Below are 16,438 nucleotides of genomic sequence, written 5' to 3' on the forward strand. Positions count from 1 at the left end.
CTCCGCCCCGCCGCCGCCGCCGCCAGCAGCAGCAGCAGCAGCAGCAGCAGCCGGCCTCGCCCTTGCTGCGCGCCCCGGGCCTGCCTGCCGACCTCGCCGCGCCCCAGCCAGCCAGCCGCCGTCCAGCCGCCGCGCGCCCGTCCCCGCGGCATCGGGCCTGGGCGCACGAGTGCGGCGCGGGGAAGGCATGCGCCCGCGGGGCGAGGCCGGCAGGGCAGGCGCCGCCCGGGCAAGGGCGTTTGAAGGGAAGGCGCCCGCCTAGCCCCGAGCGGAGCCGCCGCCGCCGCCGCCGCCGCGCCATGGACGCCACCGAGCCCCGAGAGGGGGCGCGCCCCCCGCGCCAGCCGCCCCCCGCCGCTCCGGTGCTGGACGGCGAGGCCGCCGGGAGGCCCCCCCGGCCGGGCTGCGCGCCCCCCGACGGCGGCTCCGGGCCCCCCACCCGCAAAGGCTCCGCCGCCCCGCCGGGCAGGACGGAGACGGCGCCGGCCACCGTGGCCGAGCAGATCGTGGCCGCCGACCTGGCCGCCGCCGCCGCCGCCGCCGCGGGCCCCGACGACCCCGGCGGCACCTTCGTGCAGCGCCAGCTGGGCGCCATGCTCCAGCCGGCCGTCAACAAGTTCTCCCTGCGCATGTTCGGCAGCCACAAGGCCGTGGAGATCGAGCAGCAGCGCGTCAAGTCCGCCGGGTACTGGATCATCCACCCCTACAGCGATTTCAGGTCAGCGGCTGGGGAGGGGGCCCAGCCCGGCGAAGCGCAGCCCCCGTGTCCGCCCCCGACCCACACCCGGCGCGCCGCAGCGCTCCTCACCCCGCCGCCCCCTGCCTTGGGCACACGAGGCGCGGTCGGCGACCACCTCGCCGGGCCGAGAGCACCGAGCGCGCCCGTTGCTCTCCGAGGTGCTGAATCCTGCCCGCGCTCCGGCGTGTTGCGTTCCTTTGCTTGTTTTAGGACTGTCTTCCCCCAAACCGGCGCTTGTTTTAGCGCTGTCTTCCCTCAGAGATGTCGGACCACAACTCCCATCATCCCCCAGCAGGCGAGTGGGGCCGGGGAAACACTGTTTCTCCTAACACAGCCCCACCCCCACCTAGCCGGCGCTTTCTGGATGTGTTTGCCTGTAATTCCCATCACCCCCGTGGATGATGGGAGTTGTGGGCAAATGCATCTGGAGGGCACCGGCTTGGTGAGGGTGGGGCCCCACCGGCCTCATTTTCCTCCTACTTTCTCTCTCTCTCCCACAATTGGTGTGGATTGTTTGTTGTTTCTTGGGGCTGTCCTGGGGGCGGGGACCTTGGCCTGCTCTCTCTAAAGCAGGACTTTAGCCTAGGGCAGATGGCTTGGTGGAATGAGCAGGAGGGGGACTCCAAAAGCAGCAACAGGGGTGCCTTACCCCAATTTGAAGAGAAATAACACACATCTAAAGAATCATAGAATTGTAGAGTTGGAAGGGTCCTATAAGGTCATCAAGTCCAACCCTCTGCTCAGTGCAGGAATCCACCCTAAAGCATCCCTGACAGATGCTTGTCCAGCTGCCTCTTGAAGGCCTCTAGTGTGGGAGAGCCCACAACCTCCCTAGGTAACTGGTTCCATTGTCGCACTGCTCTAACAGTCAGGAAGTTTTTCCTGATGTCCAGCTGGAATCTGGTTTCCTTTAACTTGAGCCCATTATTCCGTGTCCTGCACTCTGGGAGGATCGAGAAGAGATCCTGGCCTTCCTCTGTGTGACAACCTTTCAAGTCTTTGAAGAATGCTATCATGTCTCCCCTCAATCTTCTCTTCTCCAGGCTAAACATGCCCAGTCGCTTCAGTCTCTCTTCATAGGGCTTTGTTTCCAGACCCCTGGATCATCCTGGTTGCTCTCTTCTAAACACGCTCCAGCTTGTTCAGATGGATGATGATGTAGCTAGGGAATAATATGGATGGTGCTCAGCAAACCAATGGTCCAGGTTGGTGATTTGGATTGGGTTAGCTCAATAGTGGAATACTTTGCATGCAGAAGGTCACAGTTTCAATCCCCGGTACCTGTAGTTCTGAGAAAAATTCAAGTCACTGGTGACGAAAAATCCCTTTCTCTGCCTAGAGAGCTGCTGCCAATCAGAGTGGACAATATGGGGCTAGATGGCAAATAGACAGAACAGGTGAGATCCATGGTCCCTGTAACCCATTAGTGTCAACACTGACTGGCAGCTGCTCTCCAGGGTTTCAAGGCAGTAGTTTTTCCTACTCTACCTGGAGATGCCAGAGACCAAACCGGGACTTTGTGCATGCAATGCACTCTACTACTGAGCTATAGAAGATAGCATCCCGGATGCCTAGTTGCCTTTATCTCCAACAGGGCCATCTTTTTATTTATTGGGTTGATTTATTGGTGCCCTGTCTTTCTACCCAAAAATGGCACTCAAGATGGCTTTTGGCCACTTCAAAATCGCTCCACCTCTATAGAAGCCTGGATAGGTTGCGCAAACACACACACAGATCCTGCTACAATAAGCCTATGTGAGTGTCCAACCAGAAGCAAACAATGAATTTTATCCCATAGGCTATTTTGGATTAATTTGCTTGTGTCCCAGAATTCTGATTTTGGGATTTCTGGGCCAAGGGGAAGGAGGCCGGAGCCATGGAGGAAACAGAAAGGCCCCCACACAAAAACAAAAAAAGTGCTGTTTTTGAATTTGGCTTTGAAAACATGAGGTCTAGAATGTTGATTTCCAAAAAAAAAAAAAAAAAAGGCTTGAAAAGAAGCCAAAATTGTCAGGATGCCAGATCTTGCACCAGAATGAATGCCCATCTTGTGTTTGCATAACAAATCTGTGGACATGTGTGAACACACATGGCCCACTTCCCTTTGCCTTGTCACTGCTCTCTCTGACTCAAATAGCGGAGGGTTACCATATCTGTCGCTTCCTGAACAACAGATGTGCTCAGAACTCAGCTAAGACTGAAAACCGAGTCACATGTGACAAGGTCTCAGAACCCAGAGTTGACCGGAGTTTCCTATTGGCATACAATCCTGTGGATGAACTTCGGGATGCAATTTACAGCATGAAGAGAGCTCAAAAATCAATGAAAATGTAAGCTTGTGTCACACAGAGGAGCTTGGCCCAACATCACTCAGAAGCAGGTTGTAGAACTGAAGGAATTCCCCTCTCTCTAAGCAGACTATTAAAATGCCACAGTCAGGCAACCCTAGGAGGAGAGACTGGAAGAACTGGGCATGTTTAGCCTGGAGAAGAGAAGTCTGAGGGGAGACATGATACTTGAAATACTTGAAAGTTTGTCACACAGAGGAGGGCCAGGATCTCTTCTCGATCCTCCCAGAGTGCAGGACACGGAATAATGGGCTCAAGTTAAAGGAAGCCAGATTCCGGCTGGACCTCAGGAAAAACTTCCTGACTGTTAGAGCAGTATGACAATGGAACCAGTGACCTAGGGAGGTTGTGGGCTCTCCCACCCTAGAGGCCTTCAAGAGGCAGCTGGACAAGCATCTGTCAGGGATGCTTTAGGGTGGATTCCTGCATTGAGCAGAGGGTTAGACTCGATGGCCTTGTAGGCCCCTTCCAACTCTATGGTTCTATGATTCTATAACTGACTCAGACATCACAAAGTTCTCCAGGTTTCTTCATCAGAAAGAGTACACAGTCTTGGTGCTGGAGACATGAAGAAGGGGTGTGGAACCTCTAGCCAAATCTGGACCACATGGAGGCCAAATCTGGTCCACCAGATGTCCCCAGCCTCTCCCTTCCCCCAACCCCTTCCCCCCACCCCGCCTTGCTTCCTGGCTTTTGGGGGGACATTTCCCCTCATTGTAAAAGGTTGAAATGCCTCTCCTAAGGCTTAGTTACTGGCAGTAAGAGGTTGAAGATAAAAGAAGCTGGTATTACACACACACACACCCCTGACTTTGCCTTTGTGCTGTGCCCTTTTGCCTTCGCCTCCCCCGCCCCCGTCATCATTGGATGTGGCCACCTAGAACTTCTCCAAAATGATTCTGCCCTTGGGCTGGAAGAGGTTTAACACCCCTGTTGTGGGTGCTCTCACAAAATGGCTGCCATTTGGGGGGGGGTGGATTTGCGCATTCATAAAATGGCTGCCACACTGGGGATGGCCAGTACCAAAGCATGTATTTCTCAGAGGGAAAAGTGGTGAGACTAAAGGAAAAGTAACTTGCCCGAGAACCTAAATGGAAGGCATAGAAAGGAGTTCTGAGTTGCAAAACACAAAGCCACTCTTTGGAACCCAGATCTAGGTCAGAAATTTACATTAAAGATCGCCCTGGTCAGTTTCTTACCCGTCTGCGTCATCTGAGCCTGTGAGCACCGGACGCCAGTAAGAGACGTTTACCTCTCTGGCCCGCAAGAGACAGGGTACTGCCTAAAAGTGGTTGGGGGATTTAGTTGGCAGAAAGAAGAAACTGCCATGGTGACCGTCTCAGTCTGCTGGTTCAAAGTGATCCCAAAAAGGCACAGCTACAAAAAAAGGAAAAGGAAAAAAGGTCACTCGCGTGGAAAATCCTAGGACCAGTGAAAATGAGCAAACTGATTGAAAGAGACAAAGGCTGTCTTTCTCTCCCGCCCCATTGGGAGAAGGCCGATGGTTACTTCTCCTGCGGAGGGCCTTTGGGCAATACCCCCCCCCCAATGGGCCCTTCCCACAGTGAGTCGACCTTCTCGCCGCCATGGTCACCAGCTGCTCATGGTCTTCATCCTTTTTCTTCTCTGCTCTCGCTTGCGTAACAGGCCGAGAGCTCCAGAGCAAGTAGGCCATGGCCTACGCTGCTCCTTCTTACACCTACCCTGGTCTGTGAACCAGCACATGAACCAGCAGGTTGAAGAGAAGGAGCAAGTCCAGGGGGCCCTTGCCGGGCCATGGCCCCTTGGCAATTGCCCAAGCATGCCAACCCTTGACACCAGCCTTGTATCCAATGTTTTCTCCAGCCCGTTCATTGGGCCTTGAACCTGGGCTCAGCTGCAGAAAGACCCATGTGACCTTCAAATCTCCTTGGAGCTTCTGAGTGAAGACATGTCATCTTTAAAAGGAAGCCATGCGGGCGCTTCACCTGCAACAGGAGCGTAGCCAGCTCCATCCCAATTGCACAATGGACATTCCTTTTGATATCACGTCAAAGGCTGGCTCAGCTCTCCCTCTTTACCCCACATCATAAAAGGAATAGGAGGAAAGGCTAAAATGCTTGGCCTGACTCCCAGAACCCTTTGCTCCGTGTGCATTTGGATTTCCTTTGTCTCGAGGGCTCTCGCTGATTGATCCCTGACAGATGGCACATTACAGGGTGACGGCTTTTGACCTTCTCTTTGGGATCAAACTTTAAATACGATTAAGCGCTGCTGATCGCATAATGATCTTTAGTCAATAAACACATGGGCTCCTCTATGTATTAATACTTTGAGCCTTCGACAAGAACAAACAGCAAACTAGCAGATGGGAGATTGTAATTCACGACAGAAGTTCTCCTTCATAAATCGTGGGAATTAGTCTTTCTTTTTATTTCTGCAACCAATAGCATTAGGTTTCTTTTTCTTTAGTATTTAGTTGAAGAGGAGTGCAGGAGTGAAGAAAAACCCTATCCCTTTGGTTTATCTTGATTTTCTTATCCTGTCCAATCCATTTGACTAAGAAGATATAAATAAGACTGATGATGGTGAATAATAATAATAATAATAATAATAATAATAATAATGAGGAGGAGGAGGAGGAGGAGGAGGAGGAGGAGGAGGAGAAAGAGGGCTCCCCTCTCTCTGGCTTTCTGGTGTTTGTCAGGGACACGGGTTTCAGCTTTTCTCCATAGTCATAAGAGCTAGCAACTTGATCTTGTAAACTAAAAAAGGGAAAGGAAAGTTTTGTTCCAGACACCATTCATTCTTGATTGACAACCACCCTGTGGCAAGTTGATGTTTTGTCAAGGTTAGTTCTACTGATGGATGGGAATTTCTCCCTTCAGCCTTAGAACACCACACCCATCAGAGCGTGGAAACGACAACTCTAAGAACTAGGGAGAGAGTTGGTTCGGAACCACGGTGGCTGCTTTGAATTTGGGGATTGAGAAGAGAAAGAGAAAGAGCTATGAATTGGCTAGACATCAGAAACGTTGGAGCACATGAGCATCCTTTGAGGACTCTGATGGGCTTATGGACTTGCTCCTTGCTGTGGGGGCATCTATTTGCTCCCTTCCTGTATAGTCTGTACCTTAGACAGGTATGTTTCATTTGTTAAGCCAATAGATCATAACAAAATCATAAAGCCATCACAAAATGAGTCAGAAACAAATATAAGACCAGATTGCAGAACACAAACAATACATTAAATAAAACCAACCTTTTAAAATTAGCAATGCAGTTTACAAAAGTGGCCAACCACACCTCAAGCCGCATCCGCGTCTTTACACTTCATCATGTGTTTTGACATAATTTGAGATCTAAGTCTAGCAGCAAAAAAACCCAAAAACATTCCCTGGAAGAACCCACCACCTCCAGGTTGTTTTATCATGCTGTTATGCGATGGTTTTAGGTCCTCATTTTTAACTGCATTTCATCAGATTGGCTTGCATTGCATTTTTTATCAAACAGATGTTTATTTGCATCTGTATTTATTTTTTTAATTGTTGGGTTTGTATTCAATGGACATGATTGGGTCTTTTTTAAATAATAGCACGGCACCTTGAGAAACTGTTTTCTAGGCATCCAAGAAATGCAGTACATAAATACATCAACACATCAGTGTGGGGCAGTATATACATTTTTAAACAAATACTACAAAGATGCCATAAGTCTCCCATAAGGTCCCTTGTCCTAACTTTGGCGCAGTTTTGATGCCATTCTAAAATGTTCAAATGCTTCTCCTAAGCTTTAGCTACTGGCAGTGAAAACGTCTAAGCTAAAATAGGATGTTATTTTGGCCACACAACCCTTTGTCTTTGGCACCACCCCTTTTTTATTTATTTATTTATTTATTACATTTCTATACTGCCCAATAGCCGGAGCTCTCTGGGCAGTTCACAAAACCCTTTTGCCTCTGGTCCCACCCTCCACTGGAATGTGGCCCCTGAGAGTTTCTCCAAAATGGCTCTCGGATAAAAGAGGTTGTGGTGCTACGCCTGGATTAGATGGTCCGAAAGCACATACCTATATATTTTGCCCAAATCCTCAAAAGGAGCTCCCATTGGTCCAGACTGACCACATGACCTGGGAAGCGGGCGGTGCTTCTTCTCTTCCTCCATGCCAAGATGATGAGTGCTTTCTTCTTCTTCTTCTTCTTCTTCTTCTTCTTCTTCTGCAGGTTCTATTGGGACTTGATCATGTTGCTACTCATGGTGGGGAATCTGATCATCCTGCCAGTAGGCATCACATTCTTCAAGGATGAGAACACCCCGCCTTGGATCGTCTTCAACGTCCTCTCAGACACCTTCTTCCTGGCCGACCTGGTCCTGAATTTCCGGACGGGCATCGTGGTGGAAGACAACACCGAGATCATCCTGGACCCGCACACCATCAAGATGAAATACCTCAAGAGCTGGTTCCTGGTCGACTTTGTCTCTTCCATCCCTGTTGACTACATCTTCCTCATCGTAGACCTGGAGACCCAGGTGGATTCAGATGTCTACAAAACGGCCCGGGCACTCCGCATCGTCCGATTCACCAAGATTCTCAGCTTGCTCCGCCTCCTACGGCTCTCGCGGCTCATCCGTTACATCCACCAATGGGAGGAGGTGGGTCTATGTCGGGCCTGCCGCAACGCACAACCCCAATGTGAGGGACGGTGAGCCAGCACAGGCTGAATTCACTTCCTGTTTTTATAGCAACAGGAAATACACAAAGCCACTATACATGGCTTGATTGGGCTGCCTTGAACTCGGTGGGCCTCACCCTTCCACAGGCCAGGATTAGGGGTGAGAATGCCTTTCCTACCACGTTGCCCAGTCTCGCTTGCAAATTGGAATCGGGGCATTGTTCTCCTGACAGCTGGGAACCTCTCTCTCCAGCCATAGAATACCATGCCCTTCACTACTCTCAAAGTTGAGAGGAGGGTCAGTCTGCAGCCAACTAGTCTGCTTTGAATTTGGGGAGTAATGAGATGTAGAGAGAATTTTAGCAATGCGCACATGTGTATCAGTAATATCAATGTTGGAGGAATCTGCGAGGATTCAAATAAGTTTGGATTTCTATGAATCCGACCTGCAAATTCGACAGTGGACTGGCTTTTTCCTAGTCTGGTGGCTTCCGTGGCCTTGCAGATGAATTTGTCATTTTGGGGAGGGATTTGTGCAAATGCACATATACGCTAATGTGGATTAGAGTGTTTGTCTCATATGTGTATTAGTGCCTTTGCGCACATTCGCTAATATGGATTAGCGCATTTGCACAAGTAGGCTAATGAGTACATGCGTTGATGCGCATGAGTGCTACTGCAAATTAGCACTAATGCAAACTAGCACAAGCAGAACAAAATTCTAGTTTAAAAAAAAATCTGATTCTGTCAACAAGCGGACAATGGAACAAAACACCCCTGACAACCCGTGGAATATAGGAACACATTTAACTAGATCTGCACATCCTTAATTGCTGCCACGGAGCAGGGAGTATGGATGCAAAAGAATGATGGGAGTTGTAGTTCAGTACCGGGTTGGGAAAGTCTGATAGGGATAAATAATGAAATCCAGCGTCATTGAGATCTCCAGAAGTATGCATTCTGCCAACCTGACTCTAAGCATGTTTACTCAGAAGTAAGCCTGAGGACCCGATTCCATGTTGATGAAGCTCACAGGGGCCACATTCCAGTTATGGGGGCAAGGCCAAAGAGGCGGGGCCCAAATACCAAAAATACCAGCAATACTATAGCTTAAAGATTGGACTGTCAGTAACTAAGGCTTTGGAGAGGCATTTCAACCTTATAGAATAGCAGGGAACGGCACAAAAGCCAAGAAAAAACTAAATGATCAGTGGTTGGAAAAAAGGGGGCAGGGCCACCTGGGTGGATTGGGAGCCCGGCTGGGCTGACTGAGGGATTATGGGAGTTGTTGTTCAACACACCTGGAGAACATCAGGTTGGGCAAAGCCATCTTACATGGTTATCGTAAGGCTTACAATGAACCTGAGAGTGGTATACAAAGGAGAAGTCTGATTCACCTTGGCCACAAAGGGTTTCCCAATCAGGAGGAAGGACGGGTTTTTGATTAGACGGCTGTTCATGACAATAATGAACATTAACAGCAGCTGCTTGGAAAGAGGGCAGAGGCTAAGGGAGGTGATCACCCGAGAGCCGTTCCATCTCTTAAACGTTCCATCTTGCATCCCACCGGTCCAGATCTTCCACATGACCTACGACTTGGCGAGCGCCGTGGTGCGGATCTTCAACCTCATTGGGATGATGCTTCTGCTGTGTCACTGGGATGGGTGTCTGCAGTTCCTGGTACCCATGTTGCAGGACTTCCCGGAGGACTGCTGGGTCTCCATCAACCACATGGTGGTGAGTCTGTTTCCCCTGCGTCACCCCTTTTGACGGGCAGGGGCAGGTTACATTGGACTGAGTCCCGCCGGTGCGGGGTTGGTGGAGCTGAGATAATTCGGAGGGTGGGGCATGGAGCAGCCTTCCCCCAGCCTGATGCCCTCCAGATGCTTTTGGACTACATGCCCCACATATACCCTTGGGCATATTGGCCGGGGCTGATGGGAGCTGGAGTACAAACTTCTGGAGGACACAAGTTGGGAGAAGACTGACACAGAGCCCCCAAAGGACATTGACCAAGTGAAGCGGGTCCAGAGAAGGCCAACCAAGACGGGGGTGTATGAAATTTCATTTTTGCTCGCAAAACAGACATGCCATGTGCAAGCTCAGCGCATGTCCCCCACAAACACACACATGCACGCCAATGACTGCACTGTGCTAAAAGCCCCTTCTTTCTCCGCCCTATAGAACGACTCTTGGGGTAAACAGTACTCCCACGCCTTGTTCAAGGCCATGAGCCACATGCTGTGTATCGGGTACGGGCAGCAGGCGCCCGAGGGCATGACGGACGTTTGGCTGACGATGCTGAGCATGATCGTGGGCGCCACCTGCTACGCGATGTTCATCGGCCACGCCACCGCGCTCATCCAGTCGCTGGACTCCTCTCGGCGCCAGTACCAGGAGAAGGTGAGGGTCCACTCCACATGCTCCACTCCACATGCTCGCAGAGGAGCTGATGTCCTGCAAAGTGCTGCACTTCGGTTGCGGAAGCTCAGCTCTTGCAAGGCTTCCCTCGATGACCCATTTTAAAGCATGTCAGAATCCGAGAATTCCCATGCCGGTTTAGAAGTAAGCTTCTTTGAGCCCAGTGTTCTGTTTCCAATCGGGGACAGCTGGATGCCTCTGTGGAGCTCACGAGCAGGGTGTGAAAAGAGATGGCTCTTCCACGTTTGCCTTAGGCCACGTGATGAGAAGGAAGGTTGTCTCTCCTGGGTCAAAGCACCAGGACTTTCCAATTAGCAAGCACGATGACATCATTGGTCCCACCCCACCCACCGGTCTGGATTCCCTTTCCTCCCTAAGCTTAGCTACCATCCTCGTGGTAGTTGGGGAAGAAAATAGATCTTCCCAAAAACACTGTTTTGAGCTGTGCCTCTTGTAATGCAAAGTATTTGGGGGTGGATTAGCTTTACAAAAGACACATGCCATGGAGCTGTTGCTGAGGACCAATGAAACACATCCCTTCCTGGTCAATCCTGAATACAAAGTACATCAGGGGTTTTCACTCAAATTTGAAGGAAATGGATGTTATGACATGCTGCAGGTTGAAGTAAAAAAAAGAAGTGTAAATGGGTCCATTTTCCAGCACTTTTTAGCTTGCTGTGCCTCTAACCATTTTGATTGGTTCGGTGTAAAAATTTGTATGGCTGTAGAACTCTTCGAGGAGACGGCAAGGGCCATTTTTGAGGTTATTAGCCCAACAGGTGTCATTTTTATAAGCTATAGCATTTTAAGGCTTATAATGATGGAACTTTTTTGTGTACGTGTGACTCATTTTAATTAAAGCGCCATTCCTGGGCCCCTTTAAGAGCAAGCGAGAGGGATCATCGCAGCTGCCTGCATGTTTGGACTCTCCTGGGGGCGGGGTATGGAGACTGCTACGATGAGCGCCTGCATTTCCAAATGACCTACTACACTACTGGCCCAAGCCATCCTTTTATCTCTTCCTCTGTCTCCCCTTCCAGTACAAGCAAGTGGAACAGTACATGTCCTTCCACAAATTGCCGGGAGACACGCGCCAGCGGATCCACGAGTACTACGAACACCGTTACCAGGGCAAGATGTTTGACGAGGAGAACATCTTGGGGGAACTGAGCGAGCCCCTCAAAGAGGTACGTCCATCTCTGCTGGGGGGGACCTAAGTACTAAAAAAATGGGGGTCTCAGTCAGCCCCAGAACCAGTGAAGTAATAATTAAGGAAGCATTTCTGAGCACATGCAAAGTGCCTTCCCATTAAAAAAAATGGTCAGGTGCCCAGGTCTAATATAATATACTAAATAAATATAATAAATGATGGCTCCAATTTCAGTGTGTCTGTGATTCCACTCTAGGTTTCAGCCAGAACTCTAAAAGAGATATAGAAGATGCTAACCAGTTTTGGGGCTTGGGTTCAGCACCTTGGAGAGCTTCTTCTTCTTCTTCTTTTTAGAAATGGCAGCCACCAACCTCCACTGCTCTAACCACTGTGCCACACTGGCTCTCAAAGGGAATTCACTTCCACAAGATGTAGTGATGGACACGCATTTGGAGGGCTTTAAAAGGGGGTTGGATAAATTCCTGGAGGAGAAGGCCCTGATGGTTGGGTGCTACCTCAGTATTTGAGGCAGTAAGCCTGTGTGCACCAGTTGCTGGGGAACATGGGTGGGAGGGTGCTGTTGCACTGTGTCCTGCCTTGTTGGTCCCTGGCCGATGGCTGGTCGGCCACCATGTGAACAGAATGCTGGACTAGATGGACCCTCAGTCTGATCCAGATCCAGCCGGGCTCTTCTTATGTTCTTAAAGGGGGAGATGCAGTAGATCTCCTGGGGCGGGTCTTTCCACAGACTGGAAGCGCACAAGGAAACGCCCTCGTACATGTCACAATCAGCCCAGAGCAATGCTTCCTTGCTAACATTGGTTTCTTGAGGTTTCTGGTTTCCTCCCCACTGCAGGAAATCATCAACTTCAACTGCCGCAACCTCGTGGCCAACATGCCGCTTTTCGCCAACGCCGATCCCAACTTCGTGACGGCCATGCTGACCAAGCTGCGCTTCGAGGTCTTCCAGCCAGGGGACTTCATCATCCGGGAGGGCACTGTGGGCAAGAAGATGTACTTCATCCAACACGGCGTGGTCAGCATCCTGACTCGTGGCTCCAAGGAAATGAAGCTCTCGGACGGCTCCTACTTTGGAGGTAGGTAGTGGAGCGCAAATGAAATAATAATAATAAAAATCACGCTATTTCTGATATTCATGTTGTGAGTGCCGATGCTTATAGAGCCAAAATAGCACCACCCACAAACAAGAGGGAGGTATCAGCAGGCTTGCTGGAACCTCAAGGTTGGCAGAAGTAGGAAAGAAATTAGAAGTAAACCTCAAAACAGGCTAACGAAGACGGAATGTATTCTGCGGCCACGGAAAGGTGACTGATTGTGGGGGTGGACAAGAAGGATGCAAAACTTGGATGGAGAGGGAATAAAATGAAGTGGCTGGAACAGAGGCACCCCACACTGCAACATTTCGTTGCAGACCCCCTTTTGTCACCCTACATTACTGATTTATTTGGCTCTGTTTGAGGATTGTGTATTAAAGTGTGAACCGCCTTGGATGTCTTACATGGCAGAGAAAGATGGGATAAGAGTCCATTTGTTAAATAAATGGATAAACGCTTGGCAAATGCAGTTTTTTAAAAAATGTTGTTCTCCAACCACAACCCTGCGCCTTACTCAGCGACAACTTTTGTTTTGCATCTGAGCACCTGTCAGAACACCAGTGCCCTGGCAGGACGCACCGCTGATGCTGACATGCCCTGGGCCGGAGGCACTGATGAGCTGCCAGTTGATTTTCCCACAAGTACCCCAAAGCGATGCTCCATCAGGCTCTCCGAGGCATTGTGAGGAATTTTAAATGGTGCCTCATCATTTCCCGCCACAGCTATGAGTAAGCCTGCAGCCCCACGGTGACATAGGAGAGGGCTGGGAGACGGCAGTTTCCTAAGACCCCCTACCTCAAACCCAGAGCTGGCCCTGGAAATGCCTGTGCCGAAGGTCTGTCCACTTTAGAGGAAAACGGCTTCCTGTCAGAGCAAGGATTCTGGGATCCCCACGAGGGGATTCCCTGAACGAGACCTCCCTAGCGTGGGACGGCATCCCGAGGGCTGAGATCGCTCCTGATGCTGCTCGCTCTGTTTTCCCTGCAGAGATCTGTCTCCTCACTCGCGGCCGGCGCACAGCCAGCGTGCGGGCCGACACCTACTGCCGCCTCTACTCGCTCTCGGTGGACAACTTCAACGAGGTCTTGGAGGAATACCCCATGATGCGCCGGGCCTTTGAAACCGTCGCCATGGACCGGCTGGACCGCATAGGTGAGTAGTGGGGCCCAAGGGAGCCCACGAAAGCATCCGCTGCCACACCAACCCACTGGCTAGGAGGCGGGTAGTCAGTGCCACGGGAGCACAAGGGCCACGTTTTCCTCCTGCCACATGCTTGGCTCTTCTTTCCAACACTTCTCACAGACCAAGCAAAGGGGTTACGTGGGTCAGTCCTCTGTCGGTTAAGAAACAACACAAAATACAAACAGAGGCCGCAGAGGGGGCTACAGAGGTGGTGTCAGCCCCCCGATGTCCTTGGTCCAGTTGCCAGCATTATACCACTCCGGCAGGACCCACCACATGCCCTTGGCCCCCATGAAAAGGAAATTCCAGGACTGGTGTTTGTTTATTTATTGCATTTCTATACCGCCCAATAGCCGAAGCTCTCTGGGCGGTTTACAGTGTTCCTAACACTGCCAGACAACTGGGTTGAGCTGCCATTTTAATTTCCCATAATGCCCAGGAAAAACGCTACATTGGGGGGCTCTCTGGCACGTGGACGTGCCCTTTTCATCCTCCTAACCTCACTCCCCAGGTAAGAAGAACTCAATCCTGCTGCGCAAGCGAGCGGAACACAGCTCCAGCACCGTGAACAACGAGATCATCCAGCAGATCGTCAAACACGACCAGGACATGGCATACAACATCCAGGACTTGCAGCCGGTGATGGCCGGGCGGGAGCTGAGTGGCAAACCAGTGATCTGGGAGCCGCTGGTCCACGCCCCGCTCCAGACGGCCGCCGCCACCACCAACGTGGCCATCGCGCTGACGCACCAGCAAAGCCTCGCGGCTCACATCTTCCTGCCCCCGTCCTCCTCCGTGTCCAGCCCTCTCTCCCCCGACGCCGTCCTGATTCCCCGCCACCCCCGGCACTCCCAGCCCAGCCTGGGCGGCTCTCGCCCTTCCTCGGTCAGCTCGCCCGCGTCAGGGGCCCAGTCCCACTTACAAACGCCGGCTGCTGGGTCCCCGTCCTCGCCCATGGTTCAGGGCACGTCGCCTCTGGAAAGCGCCGGGCCCAGAGGCATCCCCCTGGGACCCCCCATCCCTCGGCCAGTCCAGAGGGGAGAAGCCGTCCCGGGAGGAAGCCAGCCTCAGCTCTCCAAGTCCCGCGGCACGTCCGTCTCCACCTCGCTTCTGCAACAGCCGGCGAGCGCCTCGTCCCTCCCTCCCGGACGAACTCTCCATTACAGCCTCTCCCGGGCCACCGGGTCCCACATTTCCCTGTTTTTGCAGCCTCAGCAGCTGGTGAGACACCGCAGCACGCAAGGCCTTTCGGTGGGCCGCCTCACCCAGGATGTCCGGCCGCTTTCGGCCTCCCAGCCCTCCTTGCCTCACCGGCTCACTCAGCAGGCGGACATGGGCCCCTCCCAGCAGGCCAGGAAGTCGGCCGGGAATCTGACGCACCGGTCCTCTCCTTCAGTCCCGGGGCTCCTAGCCAAAGCAGCCTCTGGTGTGGCCGTCCGGCCCGCTCTGCCACAGCAGGTGCCTTTGGGTTCCAGCCGCTCCGCGAGCGGGGCTAGCACCCCGCAGTCCCCTGCCTCGACGCCGCGTCCCACCGCCACCCCGTCCCGAAAGGGTTCCGTGGCGTTCAGCCCCGACGTGGACACTGGGAAACCTAAGCTCGCATCCAACATGTGAGGCCACGAGAACCCAGGGCTACGCCTTCAGATGTAGGAGGGAGAAACGCCAGCCCAAAGGAAAAGCAGGCCTTTGGGGCTGAGCCAGAGGGGGCAGGAACGGGCACTTGGAGCGTTCGCCGCCACGGGGCAGGCTATCAGCCCCCCAAAGCCAGGTCTGAGTGAAGACAGGGAAGAGTTATTCCCTCAGAGAGCCCATGCCGTCCTGGCGCTCACTGAAGGCTGAGCTGAACCCCACCTGGCCCCCGTGGGTGGAGGGAAGCTGGGCCCACGTGCCCCCCCAGTTGGTCTTTGTGTGGGGAAACCACCCTTGGGAGGGTAGCCCCACCTCATCTCTGCCCTTTCAGGTGTGGTACCTCCACACACCCTTCCTGGGCCTGCCCTTGATGGGGGGCTGTGAGCTTGGCCCCACAAGTGTCTCCAAGCCCTCCCATGGGGCTCGCCTTCAGGTCTGTCTGCTTGCAGGGGTGTGGCAGGCACCATAAAGGGCAGGTGGTGATATTTCGACAAGGGAGCCTAGAAGCAGAGCAGTTCCAGGGCCCTTCTCCCTCAGCACAGCCCGTGTTTCGAAGGAGGACGAAGAGGCCAAAGAGAGGAGGCCAAAGAATCCGGCCCGAAAGACCCTCGGCGTGAACAAAGGAGCACGTGTTCAACCACACACGAGAACTGCCTCCCCTCATCCCCCACAACAACTCCAGCTCTGGGCAAATAACTTCCGGGGACGCTCCGTGACGAGTGCTCACCCCCCGCTGCCGTCTCTCCCCCATCTTTAGGGATATTTTTAACGCAGAGATATTTTATCTAGTGAGATTTCTCTCTTCCCCCACCAACCCCAATTTGTGCAATATGCATATCAAGACGTCTTGTGCGAGTGCTCGTAACCGTAGAAGCCCCGGTTCTGTGGGAGAGGGAAGGGAAACGGCTTGGCTGCCCCTCTCCCCGCTCCCTCCCCGAAAGTGTCCCCAGTGCCACCGGTTTGCCTCCTCCGCCCCGGAGACCACAGGCTGGTAAACCCAGCCTGATCTTGCTACTACTGCCATAATAAGCTCAGCTTCTGACCTGGGGGTGAGGGACATAACAACCCCCCCAATATCCCTTCAGGCACTCCCCAACCCTGGCTCAGGTAACCTATTAATCCGAAGGTGTACAAGGGCCTTCCAGGGAAGCTGGGTCTGTCCACTGCTCCAGCACTTGGAATTTGGATCTAAGCCTTATTTCA

General features: G+C 52.5%; 1 protein-coding gene across 1 annotated transcript; it reads left to right on the forward strand.

Moving 5' to 3' along the window:
• Positions 1-539: 539 nt before the first annotated feature.
• On the forward strand, positions 540-15,660 carry HCN3 (hyperpolarization activated cyclic nucleotide gated potassium channel 3). Its single transcript, XM_063145617.1, has 8 exons — positions 540-718; positions 7,289-7,718; positions 9,314-9,475; positions 9,923-10,141; positions 11,200-11,346; positions 12,166-12,406; positions 13,412-13,576; positions 14,118-15,660. The coding sequence occupies exons 1-8, from the start codon at positions 594-596 to the stop codon at positions 15,218-15,220; spliced, it is 2,592 nt and encodes an 863-aa protein (XP_063001687.1). The 5' UTR covers positions 540-593; the 3' UTR covers positions 15,221-15,660.
• The last annotated feature ends 778 nt before the right edge of the window (positions 15,661-16,438 follow it).

The sequence above is a fragment of the Elgaria multicarinata genome, chromosome 21 (assembly GCF_023053635.1).
Source record: "Elgaria multicarinata webbii isolate HBS135686 ecotype San Diego chromosome 21, rElgMul1.1.pri, whole genome shotgun sequence".
Classification (NCBI taxonomy): domain Eukaryota; kingdom Metazoa; phylum Chordata; class Lepidosauria; order Squamata; family Anguidae; genus Elgaria; species Elgaria multicarinata.

Coding starts and splice junctions, on each gene's coding strand:
- HCN3 (XM_063145617.1), top strand. CDS start 594: ATGCTCCAGCCGGCCGTCAACAAGTTCTCCCTGCGCATGTTCGGCAGC. Junction 719..7,288: donor CACCCCTACAGCGATTTCAG/GTCAGCGGCTGG, acceptor CTTCTTCTGCAG/GTTCTATTGGGACTTGATCA. Junction 9,476..9,922: donor TCTCCATCAACCACATGGTG/GTGAGTCTGTTT, acceptor TCCGCCCTATAG/AACGACTCTTGGGGTAAACA.